At 38.4% G+C, this 15,615-nt stretch overlaps 1 protein-coding gene across 2 annotated transcripts in view; it reads right to left on the bottom strand.

Annotated features, from left to right (window-relative positions):
* LOC126375196 (uncharacterized) overlaps positions 1-15,615 on the bottom strand; it is a 96,844-nt gene that overhangs the window by 22,625 nt on the left and 58,604 nt on the right. For both annotated transcript variants that reach the window (XM_050022074.1, XM_050022075.1), the window contains exon 2: positions 1,673-1,755. In XM_050022074.1, coding sequence (XP_049878031.1) covers positions 1,673-1,733 — 61 coding nt within the window. In that variant the 5' untranslated portion in view covers positions 1,734-1,755. The remainder of the gene's footprint in view (positions 1-1,672; positions 1,756-15,615) is intronic.

Below are 15,615 nucleotides of genomic sequence, written 5' to 3'. Positions count from 1 at the left end.
TTGGAAGCTACAATGCCACAGACAGACACCACATTTACACAGACACGTCAACTTATAACACCCCGTCGTTTTTGCGTCGGGGGTTAAAAATAAAATTAGATGGTATGTCCTGCAATTAGCACTACTATTAGGGGCCACAGTAAACCTAAAACGGGCCCTGTAATATTCTCATATCTGTGATCTCACAAGCGTTGGTATGAGTGAGAAGGCGCATCTTATGCATAAATAATATATTGCTTTTGTTTTTAAAATGTTTCTCTAAGCTTGTTATGATAAAAGATGTGATTACGTCGTTGGGACGAATTGTTGGGTGTAAGAAGTAATAAATTGAATACGACGGTTTCCTTTTATTTTATTAATATTTATAATGTTGTATTTTTACTTATAGAATTGAATAAGTACTTACATTTAATCTTTTTGACGGGAACCATAATGGAATTGATTTTATATAATTTATTTTTAATTGTTAGTTTTGAGAGAAGGTTATGTAATATTCTGTTCGTTGAAAGGCAACAAATAGCGTGTTTAATCCAACTGTACTTTGAAGCATGGTCTGATAGTTTCATGCAAATATTAATTAAAATCTGCGTTATCTGTAATGTGGTATGGGGATAAGTATTGGAAAGTGCGCACGCGATTGATCGTGATATACTTAGTAGTAGTGCGCCTGCGTAAAGAAGCGATGCAATTACCGCGTTAGTTTTATTATTAGAGAAAAACAGATAATAAGTATAAGTACTTACTCATAGAAGGAAAGCTACTAGGGGGAAGAGCAAGCTTGGAGCAGAGCTTACATGGAATAGATTAAAGAGTAGGTGATCGTCGTGTCTTATAAGGAAGTGAAGGAATTGGCCTTTGATAGACAAGAATGGAGAATGCTATACCGACAAGAGCGTGGCTTTTAAATTAGTGATGTGATGAAGTACTTACTATTTTTTGCACAGAATACTTAGATGCAGTAAACAATTTGCATGATGTTATGTTAGGTAGGTATGTTAGATCTATCATCCTACAACCACCGCTTCGGAACGTGTTATGGTTCAGAATATGAAATGGTGTAAGAAACACCCCAATATGTTTCGCACGCCTAATAAAATATATATAAGTGTTAGTGACACCGTAACGAAAACTTTAAGGGATGATTCAGACCATAATTCTGAGTTGATATCAAGTGAAATTATCCTTCGCAAAAGTATGGCACTGAAAAAAATTAATAAAAACAGTAAATTTTATATGGAATTGTGAGTTGAATCACCCCCCTCAGTATTCAGTACGATGTCACTCAACACCCTGTATAAATAAATCGCAGATGTAGATATAGACGTGAGTTTATGTTTTACATACATACATACATAAACTCACGCCCGTAATCCCAAATGGGGTGGGCATAACCACAAGTAATCAAAGACAACTTGCAGCCACTGTTGATACGAAGTCCTAAGATGGATATGATGAACCTTATGGTGATAAGGGATCAGCCTATCGCCCATAACATTAGTCCATCATGTTAGAGGACGCAATCCCTCTGTCGGTTTTTACGACATGCCCGGGAAGACAAGCAGCTGAACGTGTTCTATGTTTTTTATTTGCTCCCAGAACAGCATAGAAGCAAGCAGAGTTTATGTTTTGTATTGGCATAACTAGGTAAAAAAAAAGCGCCCACGCAACTGACCATGTTGCAGCAGCAACGCGCACGCGCAGAGCAGCGCCGCCCTCACCGCGCGCTCCGCCATCGCTGCATTACACAGGGACACTCTGGAACAATTACAATTACCTTATATTCATGATAATTACGCATATATTAGACTGTTTAATGTACACACATATGGAACAGAATTAAAGAAAAGATAAAAGAGCAAATACAATAAACGTCAAAAAAAAATGTGAAGTTCGTTAGTAATCTTCAGGGTGCCTGAACATTTTAATATCTTTTATCGCAGAAGCTTCCTCCAATCCACAAAAGCTGTTGTAGTGCTGCTTAAGAAAGTTCCTTAACTAAGTATCAACAAATTCTCGGTAAATCTCTGATTCAGAATTTCAGGGGGGTTAAAATGGCCACATCGAAGCAATTTGCGCAATGCAATCAAATGTCAAATTGCAATATTGCTTTTTTAGATGAATTGCTAAACAATAATTGATTAATTGACGAAAATCACTTTGTGATCCCTAGTTTGGTTAAGATAGGCTTGTTCACCTGATTGTCCGAAAGTAAGATGATCCGTGCTTCGGAAGGCATGTTAAGACGTTGGTCCCGGTTACTACTTACTGATGTAAGTATGTAGTCGTTTCATGAGCCATGTCAGGGGCCTTAGGCGGCTCGGTAATAACCCTGACACCAGGGTCGATGAGGTTGGTATTCCACCTCACAACCCACACGATAAGAAGAAGAAGAAGATGTATTGCTTCGATGTGTTCATTTTAACCCCCCCCCAGAACTTCCTACAAGAAGGCTCAATACAATTCGACAGTCTATGTACATACGTGTTCTCTGAGCCGTGGACGTGGTGTGAATCATACAGACGCTTTCCAAAGATGGGATCAGCCTTGTAACAAAATTGATTGCTATCCATTATACACTCGAATTCCTAATGTTGTAAGGGCTCCTACACATATTTATTGTCTTGTTGGACACGTGACGTTGGTATTCAAATTGGTATGTAAGCACCTAGGTGTGTATCTTTGTGTTTCTCCGGCCAATCAGACGTATCTACCAGCTCTACGATTCCAGTTTACATCTCCCTAGCGTTATCCCGTTTCACGGAAGTTTGATTTTTACAGAAGCGACTGCCTGTCTGACTGACCTTCCAACCCGCGAAGGGAAAAGCCCAATCTCTATGATTCTAGTTTTGTGGAATAGAAATCATATTTTGATCTCTACCGTACATTCAAAAATGCAATTATTTCAGTGGAAAAAAATATTAAGTATATGTAGCGTGATTGAAATTGTGTTTTGAACCGTACATGTAAATGACAGACGTGACGTCAAGCAGTCTCCGTTCGGGGAGTCGCTGTCAACGCTACAATTCCATACAACGTATAATTAGGTACTTACAGTATGTTTTTATTTCTCTCAAAATAAAGTTAATAAAGTAATAAAATAAAGTGTTTATATTTTGTCTATGTGATTTTATAAATCTGACACCTGCAATCGTCAAAGGCATTGATCACCAAATTGTTAAACCAAGAATGTTGTTTTAATGTTGTAAATGTATATGTGTGTCGTAGGTTTTACCTAAATACACTTTATTATTATTATTATTATTTTTATGTAATTGCCAGCTCTATTGTATCCTACGCGTCTCCTCGATAATAAACAAGTCCTAACAGCGAACAATGCTGCGGTGTAGGAGGTAGACTCATCAGGATGCCGCTTGGCGTGCGTTTGCGCATATGAATGTACGCGCTCGTCCTCGCGCCACTTGCGGCGGGCTTTCCCGAGACGGCCTTCGGAATTCAAACTGCCAGTTCGATTACAATAAACTCTTATTGGTGGATTTTACAAGAACAAACGGAAAGGAAAATAAATGCAGAGGAACAAATAATTAGAGGATAACTTCCAGTCAGTTTTGTAAGTCATCAGATGGATATGACGGAACCTGTGGTGATAGGTGAACAGCTCATCGCCGACATAATGATCCATCATGTTGAAAGTATCCTAAAATAGTACCTAAGAAGGTTCGGGTAGAAGGAATAAGTACTTATTCATTCTCATGCATGATGAACTATGTAACAGGTAAATCTACAAGTCACGTTATTAAGTAGGTAATACAATTGCATCCAAAAAACACTAAGCAGTGTAGTTAGTCCGATTACCTACTGTAGCCATAGAGGCGGCCAATTAGCTCGCGACACCAAACACTTCAGGACCCCGATACCGACCCTGCCGGCGTAGTCGACGATTTCCCTCATTCAGCGCTTATCGCTATCGACCCACTAGGGTCGATTAATTCTGTCAAATATTTTTCCACTCAGATGACGCCCTGAGCTGAGGTTCGCGCCCAACTGGGCACCCTAAGGCCTGTTGTCTGAAACGTTGTACCGGGTGTGTTTAGTTTTCGTGTTGGCTGTGTGAATTAATGTGCCGTTGTCCGTAACGCACATGCTAATCAGCAGGCACTGATCACTTTCTCTGTTCAGCTCACTGTTTTGGTGGTCGATGACCTTGCTATGAGTATACATCGGTATGAGTAGAGCTAGAGGTATGCTTTACGTCATGTTTAGGACTTGTGATCATAGGCAAAGGAACGCATTTCATGTTTTATATCTTTATTCCAGCAGAAAAGCTAAATAATCGTAAAAAAAATAATCATTATCATCATCTCCCTAGTGATATCCTGTTTTTCACGGGGTCCGCTTACCTAACCTAATGATGCGACTACCTCAGTAAGTATACTTACATCAGTAAGTAGTAACCGGGACCAATGGCTTAACGTGCGACAATCAGGTGATCAGCCTGTAATGTCCTAAGCAAACTAGGGCCCATAAAGTGAATTTTGTGATATATCCCCACCAGGGTTTGAACCCGGGACCTCCGGATCGTGAGCCCAACGCTCAACCACTGGACCCCGGAGGCCGTTATTACTGCTTAGTTTACTAAAGCGATAGCGAGCGAGTAGAACGCCTATATCGGTTTAATATGAGCTTCCGAAGTTTGATGACAGACGAGGTGTAGACGAGCTTGTTGGTTTTAATTAAATACATTCCAGTCTAGGATGTAGGTATAATATGCATTATATATCATATTATCTCAAATCGCGCTTGATTGCTTCAATTACAACGATAATATCGTTGGTGTAAATAATATATCTCCCTAATCTTGTGTAAGACAATACCTAAGTTACTGTTATTTACATAACGTCATAATGACCCAGATTCCTGTAGACGACCTCTATACATAAAACAATAAATAAAAACGTTTATTTCATCTTCTATTAACAGTTTTATGAACTACCCCCCCTCTCCACCTCTCTCTTTATTTAAGAGCTGCGCTCTTGTCGGTGGAGTAATCGCCATTCCTCTTTCTTCCCGCCAAATCCTTCACCTCCTGATACGACACGACCTGCACCTTCTCTTTTAAACAAACATCATAAGGAAAAAATGAAGGGAAGAGAGGAAGGGGTCGAGGGGGGGGGGGGGTAGAGGGGAGGGGGCTAGGAGAACATTTATGAATTACCATACAAAAATAATATTAAAATTGGAACCGTATGCAGAAGACAGGAACCTAAACTAGGTAAACCCTGTATCTTGGAAAATTTTCAATCATCTGTCCCCTTCTTTTTTACAATTCCATAGTAATTTTGTGTTTTGACGTTTAGTATAAAGTAACCGTAAATGTAAAAGTAAAAAGTAAAGTAACTATACAGGGTGTTAGTGACATTGTAACGAAAACTTTGAGGGATGATTCAGACTATGATTATGAGTTGATATCAAGTGGAATTTCCCGGCGCAAAAGTATGGAACTGAAATTAAAAAATACACAAAAATTTTCATGAATTTTGCGATGGAAAATTCCACTTGATATCAACTCAGAATCATGGTCTGAATCATCCCCCTAAGTATTCGTTACGATGTCACTAACAAATATGTAGGTACTTATATACCCTAGGTACCCTACTTTCAGATTATGCTACACTGAATCCGCAATGTTACATTTTATATTTAAAACTTTTAATAATTATGCTCGCTACGCTAAATATAATTAAATTTTATTTCGTTCAATATTCCATGTAATCATAACAGCGAACAGTTTTAATTGGAATACGCTCTGAAATGGCTGTTGTTTTTCTCAGTCATATATTTTTATTTTCTACCTAGTTATGTATTCCGGACCTACCGCGGGTACTGTAAGAGTCCCGACGTAAGCTTTCTAAGTATTGTATGAAGCGCATTCCCAGACCTCCGGCGCAGACGAACAACATCCGTCCTGCGCATTCAGCTATAGATAAGCTCGAGCTACCGGGAGGTATTGTTGTTTGCATAGCTTTCTTAGATCATAGAACTAGCTCATAAGTTTAGTCTTAAGTTGACCACTGTAAAGTACGCATTAAAAGTTTAAATTCAAAATTCAATTTTTGCTTTTTAAAAAGAGTCCCTCGCTCCGCGGCAACTTAAGTGGCGCAGCCGGTAGGATATCCGCTATTGGAAGAAGCTGTACCCAGAAGACCTGCAACTCGGTTATCACGGGTTACAGTACGGTGGATATTCTACGAACCAAATAAATAACTTTTGGACAAGCGGCGTGAGACAAAGGACGAGTACTCTCTCGGTGGCAACGCACAACTCTAGTAGGAGGAAATGGGATCGAGCGGTCTGTGAGTAGACCTTTTCACTATCCTGTCTTATCCCTTTCTATTCCAGCTAATTGTGAGACTCATTTAGGTAGGGTCTGACAATCGGACATAAATTGCCGAATGTTTTAGACAGCTAGCATAGTTTAGATAGGATCTGACATTTGGTCACAATCGCCGAATGTTTTAGATAATTAGCATAACGTAGTTAAGTGATCTGATTTTCTAAAGAAAAAATAATAAAATATAATTGAACAGAAATAATTGAAGTGATTTATATTATTGTCTTATTTTGTGTCATTTACTTGTGTATTTTTATTGTGTTTTTATTGTGTTTCTATTGTATTTTGTGTCTTGTGTTATATTTTAAGTAGATAAAAATGACGCAACAAATTTCTCTTGTTCCAAACGAAATGCTAAGCCTTATTCCAAAATTCAGTGGTGAACCACAGTTGCTGAATTTATTCATTAATAAAGCTGAGTATGTATTATCGGCATATGCCCAGCAACAGGACATTCCACACCAAACGCAATATGTATTTCATGCTATATCAAGCAGACTAATAGACAAAGCAGCACATTTACTAAGCGAAAGACAAGATGTGAACACTTGGTCTTCCTTAAAAGATTTATTAATCCTACATTTCGGTGACCCAAGGTCGGAAGAATGTATAGCTATCGAATTGGAATCAATGAAAATTAAATCTGGCGAATCGTATCACGATTTTTGTTGTCGAATCCAACAAGTGCGAAGCACTCTGTTTGCGAAAGTGAATCTATTACAGGACGAAGGCGTTAAGGCCGCGAAAATGATAATTTACAATAACACTTGCCTTAATGTGTTCATGTATAATCTGCCCGAGAACCTCATTAGGACGGTACGACTTAAGGGTTCTAACACGCTCGAGAACGCCTTAAGCGTAGTTACGGAGGAAGTAAATTTCCAATTTCAATACGACGCGAAAAATAAGAACAAAACTCAACACGCACAAGTTTCACAAACACCATTTACGAGAACAGCTCAAAATTTCAGATTCATTCCATCCGGTGCTGGATTTGGACCGTTTCCACAACAGTCCCGTAATCCTTTTACCCAACAATTCCAACCTAATAAATTCGGATTCACACCAAAACCCCAGTTCGGATATCGACCCCCGAACCAAAATCAAGGATTTAGATTCGGTATCCCTCACCAACAAAATTTCAAATTTGGAATCCCAAACCAAAACGCACGATTTAATTTCCCAATGAATCATCCGTGGTATAGACAAAACTTTAATAACCCGCAACAAACACGACCTTTGTATCAAATTATGCCTAAAGCCGAACCTCAGAAACCACATGCATGTGCATTACCCGAGCCTGACGTGTCGATGCGGACTGCTACAGCGCAATTCATGATCGACTCCCCTGACGAATATAATAATATCTACTATACCGATGATTGCTTTGTCCCATACGATTACAACTATGAGGAAAACTATTTCACCGCGCAAGACGATTTTTCTGAGAACTGCGAGGGCGTTCCTCCCTCTGAACCTGAACAACAAGCTGAGGAAAATGAATTGACTCCAACGGACTTGCCAGCCGAAAATTTTCAATCAAAGGCCTCAACAAAACCCCGTCTCAAATAATCCGAATAAATTGCGTAAACGCATTAAAATTACCCCATATTAGAATACCTGAAATTAACGCTACATTTATGATCGATACCGGAAGCTCTAGGTCATTCATAAGTCCCAAAAAGGCAAACGAATTTTTTGCAAAATTCAAAATTCTGGAACCATTCGAGGTTATCAGCACACATGCCCGTAGTTGCCATAATGAAGTAATACAAATTCCCCTTTTAAAGACATTTAAAAGCAAGTTACAACAAAAATTTTATGTCTACGATGTTGATAGTCGCTATGACGGTCTAATCGGCTCAGACTTATTGAAAAAACTGGACGCATCCATAGATATGAAACACCAAGTACTGCGGACCCGTGACACCGAAATACCCATACTATACGAAGCACCACACGAGTTGATTTTAGGACCTCGTACCGAAACTAGGGTTCGCATCCCAACTGATCTACAAAACGGACATGCAATTTTGGACTTTATAGAGTTCACAAAAGGTGTCCGCATGCCAACCGCAATAGTAAACTGTGTAGACTTTATGGCTACGTCAGTTATACAAAACGCTACTGACGACACCATAACAGTGACGTTTAATAAACCTCTGTCTGTGACACCATTCCAAGAGAACGAGATCATAGTGAATTTTACCGACCATAGTTACGACGTTGACGACCTATTGAAACAAAATTTACAGAGACTAAGACTGGACCATATGAACCAAGAAGAGAGAGACAAAATATCAAAATTATGTTACGAGTTTCGAGATATATTCTACAGTGAAGACATCCCGTTAACCTTTACAAATCAAGTAAAACACGAAATTCGCACGACAAATGAAGATCCAATTTATATCAGACCTTATCGTCACCCACCTGCACAAAATTTTGAAATTCAAAATCAGGTTGAAAAGTTATTGAAAGATAACGTTATTCGAGAGTCGCACTCTCCATGGAGTGCGCCAGTGCACTTGGTCCCCAAAAAACAAGACGCTTCTGGAAAAACCAAATTCCGTATGGTAATTGATTACCGCCGCCTCAACGACATCACAGTCGACGATAAGTATCCACTTCCAAACATCAACGACTTGTTTGACAAACTAGGCAAATCTACATACTTCAGTACCATCGACCTAGCGAGTGGATACCACCAAATAGAAGTAGCCGAGAAGGATCGACACAAAACTGCGTTCTCTACGCAAGCTGGTCATTTCGAATTTACCCGTATGCCTTTCGGTCTTAAAACCGCACCCGCGACGTTCCAGCGAGCAATGGACAATGTCCTCCGCGGCTTGCAAGGACTACATTGCTTGGTGTATCTCGACGATATAATCGTCTATTCATCCAGCCTACAAGAACACCTAGAAAAGTTGAGAAAGGTATTCGAAAGATTAAGAGCAACAAATCTTAAAGTCACACTTGATAAATGCGAGTTTCTTCGTAAAGAAGTACTCTATTTAGGCCATGTAATAACTAAGGAAGGTTTGAAACCAAACGATGACAAAATTAAAGCCGTTTTGAAATTCCCTTTGCCAAAAACAACTACGGAAATTAAAAGCTTTCTTGGTTTAGTCGGATATTATCGAAAGTTTATAAAAGATTTTTCCAAATTAACACGCCCACTCACTAACTGTTTAAAGAAAAGAAATCGGATTCAGATCAATCAAGAATACATCAACGCATTTGAAAAGTGTAAGGAGCTTTTGGTAAATGCCCCTTTGCTACAATTTCCGGATTTCACAAAACCCTTTGTACTTACCACTGATGCCTCAGACTATGCAATAGGTGCAGTCCTATCTCAAGGACCAATCGGTTCGGATAAACCAATCGCATACGCTAGTCGTACTTTAAACGATGCAGAAACCCGATATAGCACAACTGAAAAGGAACTTCTTGCCATTGTATGGGCTACTAAATACTTCCGCCCATACCTATATGGGAATAAGTTCACCATATATACAGATCATCGCCCACTAACATGGTTAAAGTCCATGAAAGAAACCAATAGTAAATTAACTCGTTGGAAGCTACGTTTGGCAGAGTTTGACTACGATGTCGTATATAAAGCAGGAAAACAGAATAACAATGCTGATGCATTATCCAGAATAAGGGTAAACGCAGTAGGTAACGATTCGGAATCCATGCGAGTCAATGTTGACGAAAGTGAACATAGACTCAGATCCTACTTGGATGACGTGGTAAACGAAGTAGTCAGACTAGGAAACCGACCCCAAAATCGACGTAATGAGCAAGTAAACACAGATGATATAATAGAACTCTCATCGGACGATGGAAGCGAGACCCCAAGGGCGGGACACAACGAATTGGAGTCCCAATTCCCAATCGTCTCACCATCGGAAAGTACCATTACAATCCCTGAAAACACTAATAGTAACACCGATACAATCCATTCCGCACGCGATATTGATACTAATGGAATCCCCATCTTGAACGAAGCAATCGACAGCAAACCCAATCAAATACTGGTTTATACCTGGAACAGAAATGAAACATCAATTAATAATTTGTCCAATTCAAAGCAAAGAATAATTGAAGTAACCTTACCTTTAAATAGACCGGATCTAGTAAAAGAATTCCTGAAAGGTTATGTAAGACCCAAAATAAAACAATTCATTTACTTCGAGAGTGAAATTCATCGCAAACAGTTCGTACAGGCATTTATATCCCTATTCAAGAAGGGCGCTGTACATCTCATGGAATGTACCAAAAGAGTAATAACCGTTGAAAATGAAGAAGAACAGAGACAGATAGTGCTGAAATATCATGAGGGCTCTACATGTCATCGTGGTATAAAAGAAACTTTAATGAAATTAAAACGTGTCTATTATTGGAACAATATGGACATTACAGTAACCGCTATTATCAATTCCTGTGAAACATGCAAAAAACTTAAATACGATCGGAAACCCTTCAAACCGGAATTACAGTTAACACAAACTCAGAATAAACCGTTTCAAGAACTTTTTATGGATGTATTCTCTATAGAAGGACAATACTTCCTCACAATAGTAGATGCTTTCAGCAAACTGGGACAAGCTATCCCTATCCCAAGTAAAAACACCCCTGAAATAGTACGCGCATTAATTTCGTACTTTTCTTATTACGGTACCCCTAGAATTATAAATGTAGACCCCGGCACAGAGTTTAACAATACCCTTTTGAAAGAAACCTTATGTTTCTACAAAATAAACCTTCATATCGGAACTCCGCACAACCCAAATTCCATGGGAATAGTAGAGAGGTTTCACTCTACCATTTTAGAAATCTATCGTATCGCAAAGTATGAGCGAAAACTTACCGATGCAGCTTCCGTCATGACGTATGCTATTATGGCATACAACCATACAATACACTCTACTACTGGATTAACCCCATTTGAAGTAGTATTAGGACACACGGATTCCTCAAACGCGTTTGATGTAGACTTTAATAAACATTACACCCAAAAACTAATCAACGATCATGCGAACCGAACAAAATTCTTATATAAATACCTAACAGAGAGAATGATAGACCACAAGGAAAATATTAGGGAAAAGCGAGGAGGTGAGAAAAACATTAACTTAGACGAAGGAGAGATAGTTTACATCAAAGGAGTGAACACTAGACGTAGCAAAGACAAACCACGTTTTGAAAGGGCAATAGTATCTGGAAATATAGTTAGGAACACTGTACCCATCCATGTAAGGAACCGCGAAACTAAGGTAACTATTAAGGATATTCGACGGCCCCCACAGGTTCGCGACCGTGCTGCTGGTAATGAGCATCCAGAGCCAGAGCCAGGCCCTTCAACTGCAGAAGATTGAACGGAACCCTGGAATACTTCCTGTGAGAAAGGGACGCGCCATTATTACCTACGACAAATGGTTAATTTTTAAGACATTAGATTTAAATCTTGTATATGAAGATTTAGAGCTCAATGTTAATCGACTTGCGGATCTAAATGAACATGTGCTACATTACTTTAAACAAAACATTACCTCCGAATGCACTGATATTAAAGTGCAAACTGAACATATAAAGAACATAACCATACAAAAGTTTAGACAACTTATTCCTTCTGTTAGACAAAAACGAGGACTGTTAAACCCAATAGGTTCACTAATTAAAGTTTTAACGGGGAACTTAGACAACGAAGACGCAATAAGGTACGATAGTCAGATCAGTAAATTACAACAACAACAACATAGTGTCTCTATGAAAATCGCCTTGATAACCGAAATTATGGGATCTGTTGCAAATGTAACAAATGCTACGAAGAACAATTTTATCCAGCTCGATAAAGAAATATACGATTTGAAAATATTACTAAATGAATCAATCCAGACAAGCCAAAGTATAAATAAAGTTATCCATGTCTATAGTCTTTTCTTACATAACTTTCAAATGCTCTACATAAAGCTGGACGAAATTGAAACTGCCGTTGCATTTAGTAAGGTAGGAACTTTACATCAATCGATTATTGATACCGATGAATTTATGACTGTACTTAGGAAAATAGAATTAACTGATAAATTGGTTTATCCCGTAGAGTTAAATAATTTGATAAGAATTGAACAATGTGTAGAGTTAAAAGCGTTTTCTAAAGAAAATCAGATTACCTTTATTATTGAAGTTCCGTTAGTCAGATCCGAGAGTTATCATTATTATCGAGTCTTGTCATTACCTGTAACAGATAACCTAAATCTAACTACCCTAATAATTCCCAAATACCCTTACCTTATTGTGAATCAGTCGAAAGCTCTGTCGCTCTCCCACTCTTGCCTGGAAATAGAAAGAAGCATCTTCATGTGTCATGAAGACTCCATTGTTCCGGCGACCATGGAAGATGCCTGCATCACCGATCTACTGAAGTTCGTCATTAATACCACCATGTGTTCCCCTATTCACGTGGATATAACAAAATTCAAGTTACAGCCAATAGAGTCAAATCGTTGGATATTCTACTGCAAAACCGCTACCCTAATGACGTCACAATGTGGAGAGGATGTCACTAGAACATATGTAGAAGGAACCTATATACTTACCATTGAAGACGCCTGCGAAATAACAATCCAAAATGTAACTCTGAAACAACACCGATCGAAGGCGGGCAACGTTTTATACGAGAAACTTCCAATAATTGATCTACCATCACTGTCAACGTCAAAGCCAGTCGTCTCGAAGAAACCACTTAACCTGGATGAAATAGATTTACAGACCCTGCAAAGCCTGTCCCATGTCCTGAAAAATAGTGAAAGTGAATTAGTAAGTGAAGTGAGCACATATGGAAGTGTAGTGAACGCAAGAAACATTAGTATAGGGACTCTACTTCTCTATGTAATCATAATTTTAAGTATTTTCATATATTCATTTAAACGTTTTAAGAATTTCATATTATCAGATCGGAATCATCAAAGGGCTGAAAACCACCCCTCCGATAATTCCAATCTTATGGAGGGAGGAGTTATGTATTCCGGACCTACCGCGGGTACTGTAAGAGTCCCGACGTAAGCTTTCTAAGTATTGTATGAAGCGCATTCCCAGACCTCCGGCGCAGACGAACAACATCCGTCCTGCGCATTCAGCTATAGATAAGCTCGAGCTACCGGGAGGTATTGTTGTTTGCATAGCTTTCTTAGATCATAGAACTAGCTCATAAGTTTAGTCTTAAGTTGACCACTGTAAAGTACGCATTAAAAGTTTAAATTCAAAATTCAATTTTTGCTTTTTAAAAAGAGTCCCTCGCTCCGCGGCAACTTAAGTACCTACTTATGTTTATAAATGCATGTGGATTTAAAATTTAAAATTGTATTTTGTGCTGCATTCTAGAAGCCGAGAAAATAAGCAATTGTTTTGTTTTATTTTTTTAGCTCATTACTGGTAAGGGGAAAGAACCTCTACAAACTTTAACTTCCTGAACAAAATTACATTTGCTTTTGAGTTCTAAGTCTTACCTTGGCTATCTATCATCGTGTGGGTTATGAAATAGATTACTATCAACCCCAGAAACTCTATTATCAGGGTTATTATTGAGCCGCTAAAGTCCCTTGCCTAAAAAGCCTACTATATAAGTACCTACTGTGAAGGTATGTCGCACTTTGGAAGCCTCAATCAACCGAAAGAAATATGGAGCATACTGCACCACGCTGCTTCATTACAGATAACAACGTACAGACTTAGTTGTATTATAATTTCCCTTTGCTATATCCAACGACTTCACTAACCGTGCGTGTATAAAACGATTGATGAGTGTGTAGGAAGCAAGCGAAGTATGTCAGGATCGAAGAAAATGGAATTCCGTACTCTCTGCTTACCCCGATGGTAAATAGGCGTGAGTTTGTGTTTGTACCTACGAATCCACTAAAATTGATAGTTTACCTACCTAATATTCGGCCGCTTTACACCACAAAGTTAGAGCAAGTACGTACATACCTACATTATTAATTATCGGGCTTCACTGAAGGTGCACCGCCCTGTTTGCGCAGGCTGCGTAAAGCTAAATTTCAAGTTTTAATTAAATTAACGTTGCAATACCTAGTATTGGCTGATTTATATTTTTTATAATTTTATTTTGGTCTGGGTACGTTCGTGCACTGACAGGCAGAAACTTTTTGAAATAAACGAGTTAAAAGTTTTTCGTTTCCACAATGTTCACGTACTAGGGACTAGCGGATTAGACTATTTTAAATCTACGTAAATATTATCACTGCAAAAAACTTTCGTTTTAATAAAAAATAATATGTGTGGCCTAAGAGGGCCTAAGCGTCTGCAACCAGGCAAAAAAATAATAAAAAGAATACGGTATAATTTGAAAACGAAACGTTCTTAATTAAAAACAATTAAAATAAAGTATATCGACAAGGTTTTTTTAAGTGCAACAAGTATTTTAATTTGAAAAAAATATTTTCTAAGATGGCGTAAGCTGATGTGAGTGAACTCTAGGGTGACGTACTTCATAGAGCCGCGTGACGCAATGAGTTTACCGAGCGTGGCGGGTGAAAGGCGGTTGCAGACAAACTTACAAACACGCCGCAGATGGTCGGTGCATGCTAATGCAGTATGACTAGAAATTGTCAGTCATTTTACTTACTTACTCGGACAAATGTAAAGAATAATGTAAAGAATGAGTTCTGAAATAATAAAAACTTAATATACTTACAATACAATACAATACAAATACACTTTATTGCACCAAAATAAAAAGAAATAATTACAAAGTCTCTTAATTAAGTACATGGCAAATGGCGGCCTTATCGCTTAAAGCGATTTCTTCCAGACAACCATAAGGTGAGGAAAAAGGTAAAAAAAAATTGAAAGATTGCGGGTACAAACTATACATACAACTACAAATACTTACATAATATCAATACATTTTTTAGATATTTTCTGGTGTCTGTTTAGTCTGTAAACTATTTGTTAGATAGATGGTAGAGTCGGACAGCTCTACTGCGTTCGATGCTGTGGGGTGTTTAAAATAAAGTTCGGTTTCGCCAGCCATTTAAGAACACATAACAGAAAATACTACGGTCGCCGTTATCGGGTACGATAGGGACTACACTACTTTATAGCCTACCTTTTTATTCCTAAAAATCTGTGAATATGTGCATCTATTTCCATTTCAAAGACTTTAAGTTTACGGGTAGGATACTTTACTTACCAATCTCTGAATCGAAATGATAGACGTTTTGTATCATAATTATTAAATT

Source organism: Pectinophora gossypiella, chromosome 18 (genome assembly GCF_024362695.1).
Source record: "Pectinophora gossypiella chromosome 18, ilPecGoss1.1, whole genome shotgun sequence".
Classification (NCBI taxonomy): domain Eukaryota; kingdom Metazoa; phylum Arthropoda; class Insecta; order Lepidoptera; family Gelechiidae; genus Pectinophora; species Pectinophora gossypiella.
Note: the sequence above shows the minus strand (reverse complement) of the source record. Positions and strands in the feature narration are given on the sequence as shown.